The sequence below is a fragment of the Ziziphus jujuba genome, chromosome 7 (assembly GCF_031755915.1).
Source record: "Ziziphus jujuba cultivar Dongzao chromosome 7, ASM3175591v1".
In the NCBI taxonomy this organism is placed as follows: Eukaryota; Viridiplantae; Streptophyta; class Magnoliopsida; order Rosales; family Rhamnaceae; genus Ziziphus; species Ziziphus jujuba.
The window spans coordinates 27,144,558-27,162,374 of record NC_083385.1 but is presented as its reverse complement, the minus strand read 5'-3'; the positions used below and the strand labels follow the sequence as shown (position 1 = coordinate 27,162,374).

Below are 17,817 nucleotides of genomic sequence, written 5' to 3'. Positions count from 1 at the left end.
CCTATCCTTATTGGAATACAACAATAGATGAAGAATATCAAGCCTTGATGTCTAACTACATTTGGACTCTTGCTCCTTCTCAACCTCATATGAATATTGTGGGCAACAAATTGGTATTTAAAATAAAAAGAAGATCGGATGGAACAATACAATGCGAAAAAGCATGTTTTGTAGTGAAGAGTTTTTATAAAACCCCTGGCATGGATTTTACCCAAAACTTCAACCCTGTTGTCATGCCACCAACAATCTGTATTGTCTTAATGACAATGGTCTCCAAAAGTTGGATAGTTGATATCAATAACACATTCTTAAATGGGATACATCATAAAGCTGGTTCAACCTGAAAGATTTGTCAACCCTGCCAATCCTAATTTTGTTTGCAAGCTAAATGAATCCTTATATGTGTTGTGCCAAGCTTTGTGGGCATGGTTCAATAAATTGAAAGCCACACTATTTTCTTAGGGTTTCAAGAACTTAAAACTAGATACATCTTTGTTCATGCTTCACACACTGCTCTTTCTATGGGTGCTTCTCTACATTGATGATATGCTAATTAATGGGCCAAATTAAACTCTTATTGATAAGTTTGTCAAGAGGTTGAATGCTCAATTTTCACTCAAAGATCTTGGTGACCTTTCGTTCTTCCTTGGTATTGATGTTCACAGAGATAGCTCAGCTTTCCATCTTTCATAGTCCAAGTATATTTTAGACATTCTTTATAGAGCCAATATGATTGATTGTAAATCTAGTCCTACACCTTCACGTACCATTGTGTTGTTTAGTAATAATGTCGGTGCACCTTTTAAGGATACCAAGCTTTATCGTAATATCATTGGTGTCCTCCAGTATGTGACCAAAATGCGCCCAAAAATAACATTAATTGTAAACAAGTTAAGTCAATATTTGCAATCTCCAATTGAGCTACATTGGTCAGCATGTAAGTGAATCCTCCGATATCTCAAAGGTACTTTCCATCTTGGTTTACAAATGAAATCCATTCCTATATTTGATCTCTATGGCTTCATTAATGTCGATTAGGCATTAAATGTGGATGATAGATGCTCAACTGGTGCATATTGTGTCTATCTTGGTGGCAATTTCATCTCCTCGTCTTCTAAGAAACAAAGTATCATGACACGTTCAAGCACCAAGTCTGAGTATCGGGCTTTGGCCAGCAAAACTGTTGAAATTATTTGGATAAAGTAGCCTTTTAAGGAATTACACCTTCGTTTGTCTAATGTTCTAGTCTTACGGTGTGACAACGTTGGGGCAGGATTTTTAGCTATCAATCCAGTATATCATGCTTGAACAAAACACATCGAGATTGATGTTCATTTGGTTTGTGATAGAGTCTTTCAAGGCAAGCTCCATGTTCATAACAATCCTAACTCTGAACAAGTTACTAATGCCTTAACCAAGGTATTATCTAACTCAAGATTCATCATACTGAGGAAAAAACTCAACCTTTGATTACTTCGGTTTCGTTTGACGGGGATGATAAACAATAGCTTGTGTAACTACTAACTATTAGTTGAGTTATATTCAATTACATTTTCTAGATAATCTTATCAGCAAGTGTATATTCTTGTAGCTCTTATCACTTTGTTATATGAACCTATCATTACCCCTGACTTCTTGTATAAATTCAGTAACTATAATACAGTGAAAAACACAATCTTTTACTATTATTTGATTTATATTGTTTCAGATATCAACTTAAGGATGCATTTGACAATTTTAGCAATGCAGTTACTAGGACACCAGCATCTGAAAATAGATTAAGAATTAATGAGGAGTTGTTAAAAGTATGTGATCTAACTATCAAGGAATGTCATAAAGCAACAAGGTTAATTGCTTGTTAAGAAGAGCTTAATGATGTTTTCTCTAGTATTGCACATGTTGAAAAAGAAAATTAGTAAAACCTATTATTAATGATGAACTATGAATAATTAATAATTATTATTTCTAAAATAATTTGAAAAACGAATAGAAACTTGTTATAGGTGTAGTGACTATTTGGATAGTCTTTTATGAGTTTATTTTAGGACATTGAATACGTGTTTAATGGTTTATCTATAAGAATAATGAATAATCTTTTTATAAAATTTTTCAATATTTTTTTTTCTTTTTCTGTTGATGTTGACGTCAGTTTAAAATTTTGATAAAATAAACTACTTTCTTTAGATAAGAAAAAAAAAAACAAAAAAACGAAATTTTGGTTTGTTAGAATTGATTTTCATTATAATAATACACAACATCAAATGTAAAATGATAAAATATTAGATAGAAATAAATTTTTTGTCTTTAGGATAACTAAATATAATTTGAAGTATATAAAATATGTAATATTTTAACATACATCAAATTTAAAAATTATTTTTTTCAAAAAAATATTAATAATATGTGTCTATTTCAGTATTCCAATCAATCTCAAACATTATGAAAAGTAGGAATAACTATCTACTCTTTTTTCTTTTTTAATGGAATAATTATTTTTGATATCAAATATAATCTAACATTGTGATAAATTGCTTTTTTATTTTTTTATTTTTTTGATTATTAATGAAAATTTTGATAGATTGGTTTTGTACATTTCATTAAGAGGGACGGCTAAACCAAAATTTTCACAATCAGATAAGAGTAAAATAAAAAACATAAAAAAAAAAATCAACTATGTTACCAAACCATACATGTTGATCATCTTTTTAGGTAATGGAATGCAAGCATATTGACATGTTTTGTGTACTGTACGGTGTTTATTAGTCCTTTTCCCATAGTAAGCTAACCGTTAATTCCTTTATAAGCAAACTGTTATCTATACGATATTAGTGTTATACAAGCACCAAGCAAACAATAATGGATAGTAAAAAGGGTAAATAAATAGGATAACAACACAATTGGATAAAATATATTCATTTTATTGGATCTCCTTGGAGAGAACAGTAAAAAGACTCATAAGTACGTTATTAAAAATTCTCATACATGTTTGTAGTCTAATCCAAAAATTCACCAATTAATCATCCTTTTAAAAAGCATATTTAACCATTTTCATTCTAATAGGATTATAAATTAAAAAAGAAATTATAATGGTACTGTTAATTACCATGCAAATGCAAAATGTAAATTCAAGCAAGTGCGTGTGGATTTTACTAATGAAGACTTAGCTTTGTGGTTAAAATACAAATACAGATACAAATACAAATACAAATACGAAGGTGCATGTGACTCTCAGACTTTGGCAAGTCTCGTCCTCCTGAAACTTCCGGACGCCATTCTTGTTAGCAGTTTGAAGTTTGAACCGAGATAAACGGAAAGAAAAAGAAGAAAAAGATTGTTTTTCTTCATCATCATCGTCTCCGATGTCTATAATCTTCCTCCTTATTTTCTTCCTCTTTCTTCAGTCTTCTTCCTCTTCACTCCCACCAGAACCAGAACCACAACCCCCAAACGCCCCCACCGTCTGCATAGTCGGCGCCGGCATCGGCGGCTCTTCCGTTTCCCACTTCCTCCGTACTTACTCTCCCAATCCCATTCCCAATTTCAACATCCGAATCTTCGAGCGAAACCGCTTCGTCGGCGGCCGCATGGCCACCGTCAACGTCACCGGCCATACCTTCGAGGCCGGTGCCTCTATCCTCCACCCAAAGAATTTCCACGCCTTGAGCTACACCAAGCTCCTTAACCTCACGGTCAACGATCCCTCTTCTTCTTCTTCTTCTATCGGAATCTGGGACGGCAAGAAGTTCGTGTTCAAGACCCTGAGCTTCAACTGCAAACTTCCATTCGTTCAGAAGCTTGTTTCGCTATTTAACTCCGTTCGCATATTCTTCCGATACGGCTTCTCGATTCTCAGGATGGAGAGCTTCGTTGAGGTCTGTGATTCATTCTCCAGTGTGGGTTTTTCATGCAAATTGGAAAAATTCTTGTTTTCTATTGAAATTCAATTACAGTTCTTGTATATGTAAATATATATGGATGCAGAATACTGTTGGGAGGTTCTTGAAGTACTATGAAAGCTTGGAGTCCAGACCCATTTTCGAGACGGTGGATTCGATGCTACAATGGGCTGGATTGTATAATCTCACAACCTCGACTTTGGAATCGGAGTTGGCTGATGCTGGGTTATCTTCATTGCTGATACAGGAACTTGTCACTGTGAGTAGCAACTTCCTAATATTTGCTTTGGATGTTTGTGCGTTAATGTATACTGTATTTGAAATAGTGGCTCGCTTCTGTAGTAGGAATTGTCATAAACAATTTCAATTTAGAGTGCAGAACAAGAATCATGGGATAATGATTATATTTGCTCTGTTATATGAATGAGTAATCAATAATAATCCGTGTAGCGCAATTGAATAGGATTTTAAATTCCTTGGGAATGTCACTTCCTAGATTCTCATTGATAATGCATGTGAAACTTGAAAGATAAAATAACAAAAACAGTTAGACTTGGAAATTAGTCTGTATGCTGAAGAAATAAAATTTTAACCTTGAGAAGGTGCTTGATGCTCAGTAGCTTATTTGTTATTCTGGTTACGTGTTGAATATACCTTGGTTATTAGGATCCAACCAAATACTTTTGATGAAAAAATATAAAGGGGCTATCGAAATTTTGTTGACTAAATTTTAGATTAATTAATAGGTGTCCGACTAATATTAGTGCTTGTTTAGAATATGTTATAGTTTATTAGCACAGTGCCATCATATTGCTTCTTACTTGCTATGAGCATATAACTATCATAATTTTTTTTTTTTCTTATAGAAAAGTAAGAGAGCTTCTTTCACCATATACTGAGCAACAATTTGCCTGATTTTAAAAAGTATACTGTTCTTCTATGAAACAATACTTTGTTTTTAATGTCAAAAAAAAACTTTTAAGTACGTGGTCAAGTAGAGGCTAAGCTTTTGTTGATGCTGTTACATTGATTTATCCATGTCTTATCAAAACCATATCTCTAATCCACCTACTACAAATACAACATTTAATGAGTTTTTAAGTGAAATTGGTATGAAAAGTTCGAATTTAAAATAGATTACTTATCATTCTAATGAGTAAATGAATTTTGTACTTTATAAGCTGTCCACATAGTGTTATTATGTTGTTATGTAAATTCTAGTGAGGTTAGTATGAACTATGAAGTTAGTATAATATAAGAGCTGGGTTTTAATTTTCTTTAGGATGAAAAACTTCCTTTTTAGAATCTTTTTCTTTTTTGTTAATTGTCTGTTGTGTTAGTTGGGGATATAGTTGGGTTCATTTCTTAACAATGTCAAATTAGTGATTACTGGTAATAAAGATAAGTAGCTGGAGACGGTATTAACTAGGTTGGGGAACTTTGCTTAAGGCTGAATGTAGGCCACTAAGGATGGTGTATTAAGGCTTCTAGGCCTCTAAAGGATGATATATTGGAGTGGTATGATTCAAAGTTGTGTAAGAAGCAAGTAATTATAATATCTGAAGGGGATAGCTGCACCCTATACATAAGGAGAGATGTAGAGCCTGATTAAGTGGTGGAAATAACTTCACATTTGAGAGGTTATTTATTTAGAAATAAGTATGAATCAGTCTCCATGGGGGCAGTCAAGGTAGCAACGCAATCCCTATTTTCTTGGCTCAGCCCTTGTTTGAGGTTGGCTGTGGCCAAAGCTTGCCGTGCAAAGCAAAAAGAGAACAAAGTTTGAATTGAGAATACCATGGTGGGTATCCAAAGAGAGATTAGGGTTAGTAAACGAGATGGAATGGAACCAAAAGACCTAATGACTTATTTTTAGCGTGGAGTTTGGTTCTTGTATCTTGTAACTAATATCAGAGCCTACTTTTCTAATTGGTATTATGTTCAAAACCAACTCCTGTCTCTGTTAATTTATGTCCTGTTATTGGATGGGTGGATTGGCCTACACTGTAAGATTTCTGCCATCATTGAAGTTCTCCAAAACTTTAATAGAATTTGGAACTCTGCTGATTAACGCAGGTCATCACAAGAATCAATTATGGTCAAAGTGTTTCAATGAGTGGACTTGCTGGTGCTGTTTCATTGGCTGGATCTGGTGGAGGATTGTGGTCCATCAAAGGAGGGAACTGGCAGATGGCTGCTGGACTGATTAATCGTTCAGATGTTGCATTAAATCTCCATGAAGAAATAGAATCAATCTCTTTTCTTGGAGAACACTATGAGCTTAATTCCACCCTAGGACACAGTTATATATGTGAAGTTGCTGTAGTTGCTACACCTTTAGATGAGTTGAATATTCAGTTTATCCCTCCAGTATCAATTCCTAAGAGAAAACTACAGCATACGCATACGACTTTTGTTAGGGGCCTTTTAAACCCTGTAAGTACCCTAGTCTCTTATGCACTTTCCTTGTGTATTCATTGATGTTCAACATTTATTTTGCAAGTTTTTCAATCTCTAATTTTTTGCTTTGGGCAGGTATATTTTGGCCTGAATGTAGCATCGAAAATCCCAGAACTGGTGGGAACCATTGAGAATCCTGATATTCCGTTCTCAAGCATTTCAGTTCTTAAGCAACACAGTGAGACAGATAAGACTTACAAGGTATTCTCCCGGCAACCAATGGACGATGCCTTGCTAGATAGAATCTTCAGGTAATATTCTAACTAATGAGGTATCATTTTCCTTGTGTCAGAAAAGGAAACAAATTCAAGTATAAATTCACTTTCCTCCATTGATGTTGAGTGTTTCTTTTCTTCTTGGGTGTGTCAACTATGTTATTTTTGTACTCTTCAATATCATTTCAATTTTAACCTTCTAATCAACATATTATTAGAAAATCTTAGCATAATAAAGAAACAAAACAATTTTCGATGTGTTTCAATTCCCATATAATATGATCATGCCATATGCCTGAATTACAGTTTGTTGTTGTCATTCCCACCATTGTAAATCTCTCATATGATCATATCAATTTTGTTGTTGCTGCCCATATAGCAACTCGAAATTGCCTCTTTTTTTAATGTTTCTTCTACATCCTAGTTCTGTACATCCTTGATTTATTTACTGATAGAGCATTTGTCAAACTCTATGTTACACTGAAAGCACATTTCTATAATTCCAATTGCTTGTAGAAAATAATTTTTATGAGTGAATACTTTTATAAAGAGCAGAAAAGGATGCCACAATCTTTGTAACCTAAAGACTGTAATTTACTCTCCATGGGATTTACATCGATTCACCATTATAACTCCAATATCATATGGGTTACTTTGAAACAGCATGATGAGGAAGGAGCTGCTCAACTTTTAAGTTAGTAAATTGAGAGCAATTCCATCCCCTCTAATAATGATTGACAGAGAAAGAATATTAAATTTTGATATTGTCAGTTTTAGATATCTTTGAAAACATGATAAGGTTTTATTTCTTGCTGTTTTGTTTCAATTTGTTTATGGGTTCTAAATTCCAACTTGAGGCTAGCCTTTTATTTCTTATTGTTTCATTTTAATTTGTTTATGGGTTCTAAATTCCAAATTGAGGCTAGCCATTCAGATGCTAATTTTAGTTTCTGTTATTGTTACTTTGTAGTGTGAGGTCAGAGACCATTCGAATAAATTGGGGTGCATACCCTCATTACAGCGCTCCTGAAGTGTTTGCACCATTTATTTTGGACGGCCGACAGTTGTACTATGTGAATGCTTTTGAGAATGCAGCTAGCACCATGGAGACAAGCGCTGTTGCTGCTGAGAATATCGCACGACTCATCCTTTCAAGATTCTTTGGCCAAGTACCTTTGAGTCAGGCAAAGTCAACATATGGTTCAGATGGAGAAGGTTTGCATGCAGATTTGTGACTACACTTGTAATCCCAAACCGTTAAAATGAATATTGTAATTAGATTTATATATATTAATCATAAATTAAGAGATCAAGGAATGTACAAGGAGGACTTGTATATAAATTAAGCGCTCAAGGAATGTACGAGGAGGACTTGCATATAAATTAAGCGATCAAGGAATGTACGAGGAGGACTTGTAGGTTTTGGATTGGAGACTTGTGTGCTTGTGCTATTTATGCAAGTTTTAAGTTTGAGGTTCAACTGTATCAAGTATTTCTTCTTATCCACAACGTTAATGTACATCTTTTGGACATATAATAAATTGGATAGGAGGATTTTTGAACTCCAAACCTGATCAAACCCAAGACTCATTGTCATCTTTGTCATCTAGAGTGTTCCAAGCGACCAACTTAAATGTACATTGCCATGAGAAATTAGAATACTACTAATCATTTGGGAGAATTTATTTTTTAGACTTGTTATATAGTGCTTTACCCTAAAGTTGGATTCCAAATGACTAATTAGTCTAGGCTCTAGTGGAGATATTTGTGGTGAAAAACTATATTGTTCATAGCATTGGATTATAATAATTTCTATTCTAAAGAGGAGAAATGTATTTTGAATCCACCATCTCAGGTACTTTAATAATAATGATGATGAAATTTTATTCTCAATACAAATTTATCTTTGAATACTTAAAATAAACTTTCTTATTTCTTAATATCAAAACTTTCTCAGAAAAACTCTTGCCATAGTTTATCAGAAATAATTTGTAAAATTTCACATCTAGGTAATTTTTTAGTTTTTTATTGTTCTATTATCTCTCTTCCTTTTTAAAAAAGAAAAAAGAAGACAAATATCATGGTTTTTGATAAGCTCTTTACCATTTTACATTTTTTTTGATAAGCTCTTATTGTTCGGAGGTTTTCTATTGTCACCTCCTCTAGATCTTATGAGACTGGTGGGCTTAAAGAACCTACCACTATTGGTATTCGATGGAGGAGGTTGAGATCTCTTGTTGCTAGGGCTTTCAGACGAGTAATCCATTAGGCATTCTGTTGCCCTTAACACCGAGGCTAGATCCTGCACCTTTTGGTGTTGAAGCTCTATCTCGGCCCAAGGCTTCAAACCTTCTAGGAAGTAAAAGCGCTTGTCCTTTTAGACATATCTCAGATATCTAGCATGAATGCGGAGAATGCCTTCACGTAATTTCTCACATTGCCAGCTTGTTCAGCTCTCTCAAATGTTTATGGGCAATGCAGTCCACATTCTCAGAAAGAAAATGATTTTTGAGTTCCTTCTGTGATTAGTTTCATGTGTCAATAACGCATCTGTTGTTCTTTATGCCCTCATATTTGGATCGCCACCATAGTTTTGCATTGTTGGTTAGGTACATTGTAGCCATCGTCACCTTCATTCCCTCTGAATCGGGTCTTATTGCTTGAAAGTATTGTTCCATGTCGAATAGGGCACTTTCAGTCGCCCATATTCTACCCTCATCGGGGTAGCAGGTTGGTTTTCCACGCTCGCATGGTGAGGGTGAGATCTGTCCCATCTCCATTTTTAATGCTTCTACAGTGGCTCGGAAGTCTTCTGTCAGATCGTTCACAGTAGCCATCAGGCTGGCTATTGCCTCATCCACGGCTCCATCTTGCTCGCCCGCAGTTGAGCTCGAAGGGTTGGCGTCCCCCTATGGGTTTTGTTTTCTTTCGAGTGCACCCACTCGACTTGCTAAATCATCGATCATCTCCACCTTTTCAAAGACCTTATGCCAATTATGGCCTTTGACATATATATCCATGATCTCGGCAAGCTCCCTGAGTTGTTAGTCGATAGTATCGAATCGCATTTCATTCGTTAGCTTCGGTATCTTGTGTGAATCGACTTGCAACCGTGCTTTGATACCAACTCGAAGCAGTGGGATCATGACAGTTCGTATTTGAGCGCGGTTGTGAGTTGATTCACAAAAGATGCTGAAGCTAACAAATGAAATACGATTCGATAGCTATTAGGAGCTTGCTGGGATCATGGATGCACATGTCAAAGGCATCATTGGCATGAGATCTTTGAAAAGGTGGAGATGATCGATGATTTAGCAAGTCGAGTGAGTACACTCGAAAGGAAACAAAATCCATGGGAGGTGCCGACCCTTCGAGCTCAACTACAGATGAGCGAGATGGAGCCACGGAAGAGGCAATAGCCAGCTTGACGGCTACTGTGAACGACCTGACGGAAAACTTCCAAGCCACTGTACAAGTATTGAAAATGGAGATAGGACAGATAAATACCAAGCTCACCCTCACCATGCGGGCAATGGAAAATCAACTTGCTACCCTGATGGGAGTAGAATATGAGCCACTCAAAGTGCCCGAGCCCTGAGCATATGGAGGTGCACGTGAGCTCGAAAACTATAAACTCAAATATGAAAAAAGTAAAAAATTAAAAATATTAAAAAAAAAGGGTCAGCTCGACTGTTGAAAAAGAAGAAAAAACCATTTTTTTGAAAGCTCATAACATCAAGATGGTTGGGTTTGACAGTAAATATCTGGTTCTCGGCCATGATTATAGCGCCAACCAGTCAGTATGGAAGCACATTTTGTCTTGTTCAAATTTCAACCACTACAACAATTTAAAACCTACCTCAATGATTTTCTTCGAATTTTCAGATATTTGGAAGTTGATTATTGTGTGTACATTGGACATTCAATTTCAGCTATGGTAGGGATATTAGCTGCTGTTAAACAACCAAACTTCTTCTCCATGATAATTCTGTTAGGTGCTTCCCCAATGTATTTCGGTGCTAACAATAGTTGGTTGTTTAACAGCAGAGGTTTGGTTCTTTGACAGTTCCAAATGTACCAAAGGTTTGGTTATTAAACAGCAGCTAATATCCCTAACATAGCTGAAATTGAATGCCCAAAACACACACAATAAACAACTTCCAAATATATAAGAATTCGAAGTAAATCATCGAGGTAAGCCTTTAAATTGTTGTAGCATTTGAAATTTGAAGAAGAAGTAAGGCAAAATGTGCTCCCATACTGACTGGTTGGTGCCATAGCCATGACTGAGGACCAGATATTTGTGGCCAGACACAACCACTCTGATGTTATGAGCCTTCCGAAAGATGGTTTTTTCATCTTTCTCAGTAGTCAAGCCGATCTTGTTTTTTTTTTTTCTCCCATGTTTGAGTTATCCAACCTCCTTTTAGTGGAAAACCCAATGAATTGTAATATACAGCAAATTAAACAGTTACAAATGTACCTGATCCTGTAAATGGAAAGAAACAGCTTTTTGACGAAGTCGTTCAATTCAGAAACTGTCTGGGTCTATATGCATACAAATAGCAATCAATCGGAACTACTTAACAGCAACCACATATCAGCTTCAAGACAGCTAATTAAGCTGGCAGAGACCACGACGTAAACGTAAAAGAAATGGGTAGTTAGGTGTTGAACCATTCACTTACAGTGGTTGTCATTTCTGTATTATCCTGCTTCATGGATGATCCTTTTTGACGTGGAATCTGCAATCATACTACAGATGGCACCTAATAAATTGGACCTTCAAGAGATGATCTTAATGCAATAAAAAGAGAGGTATGTGGAACAAAAAATAAAAAAATTTAAAAAATAAAATAAAATGAAAAATAAAAAGTAAAAGTAAAAGTAAAAGAATGACGCAAATAACAACTTCAAATTTGAGATCCGATATCTCCTTAAACAGCTTGTCACTATGTAATGACAAGAACAGTTAATAGATATGCAAGAAAGAAATAAAGAAGAAAATAAATGATAAAATCAATTTGAAAAGTAAATATAAAGTCTAGATTCCGAGCAGGCAATACTAGTTATCAGCTATTTTTGTCAAGAGAGCAGTAACTGAAAAAGGGCTTGATTATTCAAGTCAAGCACGGTTAGAGTTTAGGCCCATGTATATGTGAATGATTTGGGCCTCAAAAAGTTTTGGGCTTTTGTTTGTTTCTGTTTTGGAAAAACATTATTTTTGAATAAAATAAAATAAAAAAGATTTTTGAACGTGGGAAGTTGAGAGTTTGAAGGCTTTACAACTCTTTGTTGTTTAGAGTTGGTAACTTACACGTTCTTTGATAACGTTTCTACAGTTTTTTTGCAGAAAATAGGAAAAAAAAAGTTTTTTTTTTGAGTTGAACGAGAGAGAACAAAAAAAATAGTAGTAAAGGGAAGGTACTCAGATAGTTTGAAGAGAAAAGCTTCAGAGGTGCTGAATTTGAAAGCTTTTGCAGCCGTTGTATCTTGGGAGATGTTCGCTACAAAACTCCTGCATCGGTGGACGTAAAACGACTTAAGGACACTGTGGTATTATACAGGCCTCAGTCAACTTTCTAGAAAGCAGATCAATTTCAAGGACCTACAGGTTTTATAATGTTTTAATTATTTTGCATTAAATTGTCCACATGTATTTACATATATTCACATATTATGTTTGCAACAATCTTAAGACGTTTTACAAATTTTATATATGTAAATATAATTTGGAAATTTAAGTTGTTTATTATGTTATTGATTGCTATGTATATATTGCATTTTCATGTGTATATATATATATTGATTATATATTTCCATGTGTGTTTCACTGTTGAAATAAGAGAAAGAAAAAAAAAATTTATGGGTAATTATTAATTTTTATGTTTTTAATCAAAAATTCTTTCCAAAATCGAATTGCCCATAAATTTATAAACCTTTTGGTCTATTTTTGGCAATTTCTTGGCCACTGGAAGAGTGAAAAAGAGAAGAAAAATTGATTCTGGGTCGTATGACCCGTTTACCAGAGAAACCGGGTTAAAACGACCCGGTTCAAGGTTGAAGAAGAAAGGAAATTAGGATTTGGGCAATATCTCAAAGATTGGGCCGGTTTTTTTTTTTAATGTTATTGGGTTAGGCCCAGTTCAAAAGCCCAGACCAGGTTAGAACAGGCTACTGTTCAACCCAGGACCCAAGCTCGATTGAGATCAAGGTTCAAGAGAAACGACCCAATGGCAAATGGGCTAGCCACGTGTCACAAGGATAGAGCGCTACGTGTCGAAACGAGGTGTAGACAAATGGCACATCACCACATCAGCACAGTGATGACGTGGCATCATGCCACATCAGCAGATTGATGACGTGCCATTGCCACATCAGCGTATGATGCCACGTGGCTGACCTGCCATGTCAGCATAGTGACACGTGATATGAACAGTCCGATGAACAGTCCTGTGAACAGTGACTATGAATAGTATTTTTGGGTGTATACAATAATTTTTATGGTGTATTCAAAAACCTCAAAAATCACTTTTTTGTGTGTTTTCCTTATGGAAATTGCTTATAATTAGTTTGTTAATATAGAAAATAACAACTAATTGATTTCTGTTGTGTGATGTTACGGAAATGGCAAGTGGAGATAACAGGACTGTGCCCACTCAGACTTCTGGAATTCAGATGCCTCCTTCTGCTAGTCATGCAGAAAAACCTGAGAAGTTTAATGGAGCAAACTTCAAAAGGTGGCAGCAGAAGATGCTATTTTATTTGACCACCCTGGGACTTGCTCGGTACTTGACCGAAGATGCACCACCCAGTAATGAAGAGAGTGATAAGGAGACTCTCATGGTAGTAGATGCATGGAATAATTCCGATTACTTATGTTGGAATTATATCCTGAATGGCCTGTCTGATGCCCTGTATGGTGTATACTGTGGCACGAAATCAGCTAAGGAGCTGTGGAAAACACTGGACAGGAAGTACAAGACCGAGAATGCAGGTTCAGGAAAGTTTATTATAGGCCGATTCTTGGACTACATGATGGTGGATGCAAAGCCAATAATGAATCAAGTACATGAGTTGCAAGTGCTAATTTAGGAAATGCTTGCTGAAGGGATGATAATGAATGAAGCATTACAAGTGGCTTGTATGATTGAGAAGCTACCTTCGAGTTGGAGTGACTTCAGGAATTATCTGAAGCACAAGAGAAAGGAGATGGATATGGAGGCTCTTATTAGCAAGCTTTGCATAAAAGATGACAACAGGATGTCTGATAAGAGAACTTCGAAGGCCGTGTTGAAGGCTAATGTTGTGGAGCATGGTCAGGGCTCTAAGAATAAGAAGCAAATTGAAAAAGCTTCTAAGCTGAGGCCAAAAGGAGGAATCTCCAAGAAGCCCAAATTTCAAGGCAGGTGCTTCAACTGTGACAAGATGGGTCACAGAGCTACTGAATGTAGGCTGCCAAAGAGAAAGAAGAACCAGGCACAGGTGATGGAGGACATCACTAAAGAGGTTGACGATATTAACCTAAGTGCTGTGATATCTGAGGTGAACTTGGTGGGATCTAATCCTAGAGAGTGGTGGATAGATATTGGTGCGACCCGCCACGTGTGTTCGGATAGGAGTATGTTCACTTCCTTCGAACCAAAGAAGAATGGGGAGAAGCTGTTTATGGGTAACTCCGCTACCTCAGAAATCCAAGGTGAGGGCAAAGTAATCTTGAAGATGTCCTCGGGGAAAGAGCTGACTCTGAATAATGTACTGTACGTTCCAGACATTCGCAAGAATCTGGTATCTGGATCGTTGCTGAGCAAACATGATTTTCGCTTAGTGTTTGAGTCAGATAAGGTTATTTTGTCCAAATTTGGAATGTTTGTGGGAAAGGGCTATGTATTCAATGGTTTATTTAAATTGAATGTAATAATTGTAAAGCCTAAAGAAATTAATAAAGCTAGTAGTTATTCTGTTTACTTGCTTGAGTCTTCCATTTTGTGGCATGGTAGACTAGGACATGTTAATTTTAATTCTCTGTGGAGATTAATTAACTTAAATCATATTCCCACATTTGAAATTGATTCCAATCATAAGTGTGAAACTTGTGTGGAAGCAAAATTAACGAGGTCATCATATCAAACAATTGATAGAAATAACGAACCTTTGGATTTAATACATAGTGATATATGTGATTTAAAATTCGCACCGACTAGAGGTGGTAATAAGTATTTTATCACATTTATTGATGATAGTACGAAATATTGCTATGTATACTTGCTTAAAAGCAAGGATGAGGCTATAGAGAAATTTATTCTCTATAAAACGGAAGTTGAGAATCAACTCAACAGGAAAGTTAAAGTGATCAGAAGTGGTCATGGTGGAGAGTATGTAACTCCTTTGGGAGAGTATTGTGCTCAACATGGCATAATACATGAAGTTACTCCATCATATTCGCCACAATTAAATGGTGTGGCTGAATGGAAAAATAGAACCTTGAAAGAAATGATAAATGCAATGTTGATAAGTTCTGGAATACCTCAGAACTTGCGGGGGGAAGCCATTTTGTCGGCAAATGACCTTTTAAATAAGGTGCCCCGGAAAGATAAGGTAAAGACACCTTATGAAGTATGGAAGGGAAGACAACCCTCCTACAAATATTTACGAGTGTGGGGGTGTCTAGCTAAAGTAGTAGTACCTACACCTAAGAAGGTGAAGATAGGTTGCAAAACTGTTGATTGCATCTTCATAGGATATGCACAGAATAGTAGTGCATATCAGTTTCTCATGTATAGGTCAGAAATTTCTGATATACACAAGAACACAATAAGGAATCGAGAAATGCATCATTTTTCGAACACATTTTTCCATATAAAATGGAAGAAGGACCGAGTACGTCCAAACGAACTTATGATACTATTTATGATGATAATCATGATAATGATCAAGAACAAGAAACTGAAGTTGAGCTTAGACGTAGCAAGAGAGTAAGAACTGAAAATTCCTACAGTCTGGATTTTCTTACTTATATGCTAGAAATTGAACCTCAAAGCTTCGAAGAGGCCATAAATTCTCGTGAATGGAATTTATGGAAAGAAGCGGTTAAAAGTGAAATTGATTCCATCTTGCAGAATCACACTTGGGAGTTGGTAGATATTCCTCCATGTTGTAAACCTTTGGGTTACAAATGGATTTTTAAAAGGAAGATGAAAGCATATGGAACAATAGATAAATACAAGGAAAGGCTTGTAATTAAGGGATACAAGCAAAAAGAAGGCCTTGATTATTTTGACACTTATTCTCCAGTAACAAGGATAAATTCCATAAGGATGGTACTGGCAATCGCAGCATTGCGGGATCTTGCAGTACATCAAATGGATGTGAAAACAGCTTTTCTTAATGGAGATCTAGAGGAAGAGATCTACATGGAGCAACCTGAGGGTTTCAGTGCTCCAGGACAAGAAAAGAAAGTCTGTAGATTGGTAAAGTCCTTATATGGACTTAAACAAGCTCCAAAGCAATGACATCAAAAATTTGATAATGCCATGCTAAAAGATGGGTTCAAAATAAATGAATGTGACAAGTGTATCTATGTAAAAGATACAGAGAATGGATATGTCATTCTATGTTTGTATGTAGATGACATACTCATAGTAGGTAGTGACGACAATATGGTCCGAACTACAAAAGCCATGTTAAATTCTAAATTTGACATGAAAGATATGGGGCTTACAGATGTGATTTTAGATATGAAAATCACGAGAACTTCATTCTTAGTCAAACTCATTATGTAGATAAAATACTGGCTAAGTTTAGTAATGATGATACTAGTATAGCCAGAACACCCATAGATATGAGTTTACACTTATCCAAAAATAAAGGAGAAGGTGTATCTCAAGTGGAATATGCTAGGGTGATTGGAAGTCTGATGTACTTGATAAGTTGTACCAAACCAAACTTAGCCTACGCAATAAGTAGACTAAGTAGATACACAAGTAATCCAAATAAAGATCATTGAAAAGGGATCGTTAGAGTACTAAGATATCTACGATACATTCATGAATACTGAATGCACTATACAAGATATCCTGCTTTATTAGAAGGATACAGTGATGCAAATTGGATATGAGATATAAAGGATTCAAAATCCACTAGTGGCTATGTGTTCACATTAGCAGGTGCAGCTGTGACATGGAAGTCCTCAAAACAAACTGTGATAGCTCGATCCACTATGGAATCCGAGTTTATTGCTTTGGATAAATGTGGTGAAGAGGCAGAATGCCTATGCCAATTTTTAGAAGACATTCCGAGGTAGCCTAAACCTGTGCCAGGTGCCAGCAATAAGTTTACATTGTGATAGTCAATCTGCGATTGGCAGGGCACAAAATATTATGTATAATGGAAAGTCTAGACACATTCTTCGTAGACACAATTCCATTAGATAATTAATCTCAACTGGAGTTATCTCAATAGACTATGTGAAGTTAAAAGATAACATTGCGGATCCGCTAACCAAAGGGTTAAATAGAGAACTAGTTGAGAAGTCATTAAGGGGAATGGGATTGAAGCCCATGAATAAAGTCAATATGATGGAAACCCAACCTAGTTGACTGGAGATCCCAAGATTTAGGTTCAATGGGACAGCTCAATTGTAAAGACTAGTATGGATCACTGTGGGGGGTTAATTCTCTGTCCATTTCTATGATGAAACAGTGATAGAAAGAGGTTAAGCATAAAAGTATGCTTTTAATGATTCTTATAAGTGTGTGTTTAGTAATCTATGCATAGGTATGCTGATTACATAAGAAATAGGAATCACCTATGTGAGAGAGAAGAGTGGCCGCTTCAAAAGAGAATTGTTTAGGGCACAATTCTTTAGAAACTCTCGCAGAACCAGGGAGGTGTTCAGGGCCAAAATGAACACAACAGTGAGAACTGAAGTGTACCAGGAAGGAATCATGTGTGGGCTATGTTGTCATTTACATAAAAGACGAAATTGTTCAAAGATATCGCTTCTACCATAAGTCAGTAAAGAAAATGTAGTCTCACAAGGAAAGGTTCAAAAAGTAACATCTACCTATCCTATGCAGGTTCCGACTGTAGAGCTTTACCACCAGAGTCATGGTTGTTTTAGAAGTCAAATCATTCATGTGGGGGATTGTTAGAGTTTGGGCCCATGTATATGTGAATGATTTGGGCCTCAAAAGGTTTTGGACTTTTGTTTATTTCTGTTTTGGAAAAACATTATTTTTGAATAA

General features: G+C 35.9%; 1 protein-coding gene across 1 annotated transcript; it reads left to right on the top strand.

The window, feature by feature from the left end:
* Window positions 1-3,202: 3,202 nt before the first annotated feature.
* On the top strand, window positions 3,203-8,150 carry LOC107425615 (farnesylcysteine lyase). Its single transcript, XM_016035625.4, has 5 exons — window positions 3,203-3,872; window positions 3,982-4,155; window positions 5,973-6,332; window positions 6,432-6,607; window positions 7,542-8,150. Exons 1-5 carry the CDS (start codon window positions 3,360-3,362, stop codon window positions 7,804-7,806), a joined length of 1,488 nt encoding a protein of 495 aa, XP_015891111.2. The 5' UTR covers window positions 3,203-3,359; the 3' UTR covers window positions 7,807-8,150.
* Window positions 8,151-17,817: the final 9,667 nt, after the last annotated feature.

What these genes read in the sequence shown, in the direction of transcription:
- LOC107425615 (XM_016035625.4), top strand. Translation starts at nt 3,360, where the DNA reads ATGTCTATAATCTTCCTCCTTATTTTCTTCCTCTTTCTTCAGTCTTCT. An exon ending in GGATGGAGAGCTTCGTTGAG is followed by an intron (nt 3,873 to 3,981) that starts GTCTGTGATTCA and finishes ATATGGATGCAG; the next exon opens with AATACTGTTGGGAGGTTCTT. An exon ending in TTGCTAGATAGAATCTTCAG is followed by an intron (nt 6,608 to 7,541) that starts GTAATATTCTAA and finishes GTTACTTTGTAG; the next exon opens with TGTGAGGTCAGAGACCATTC.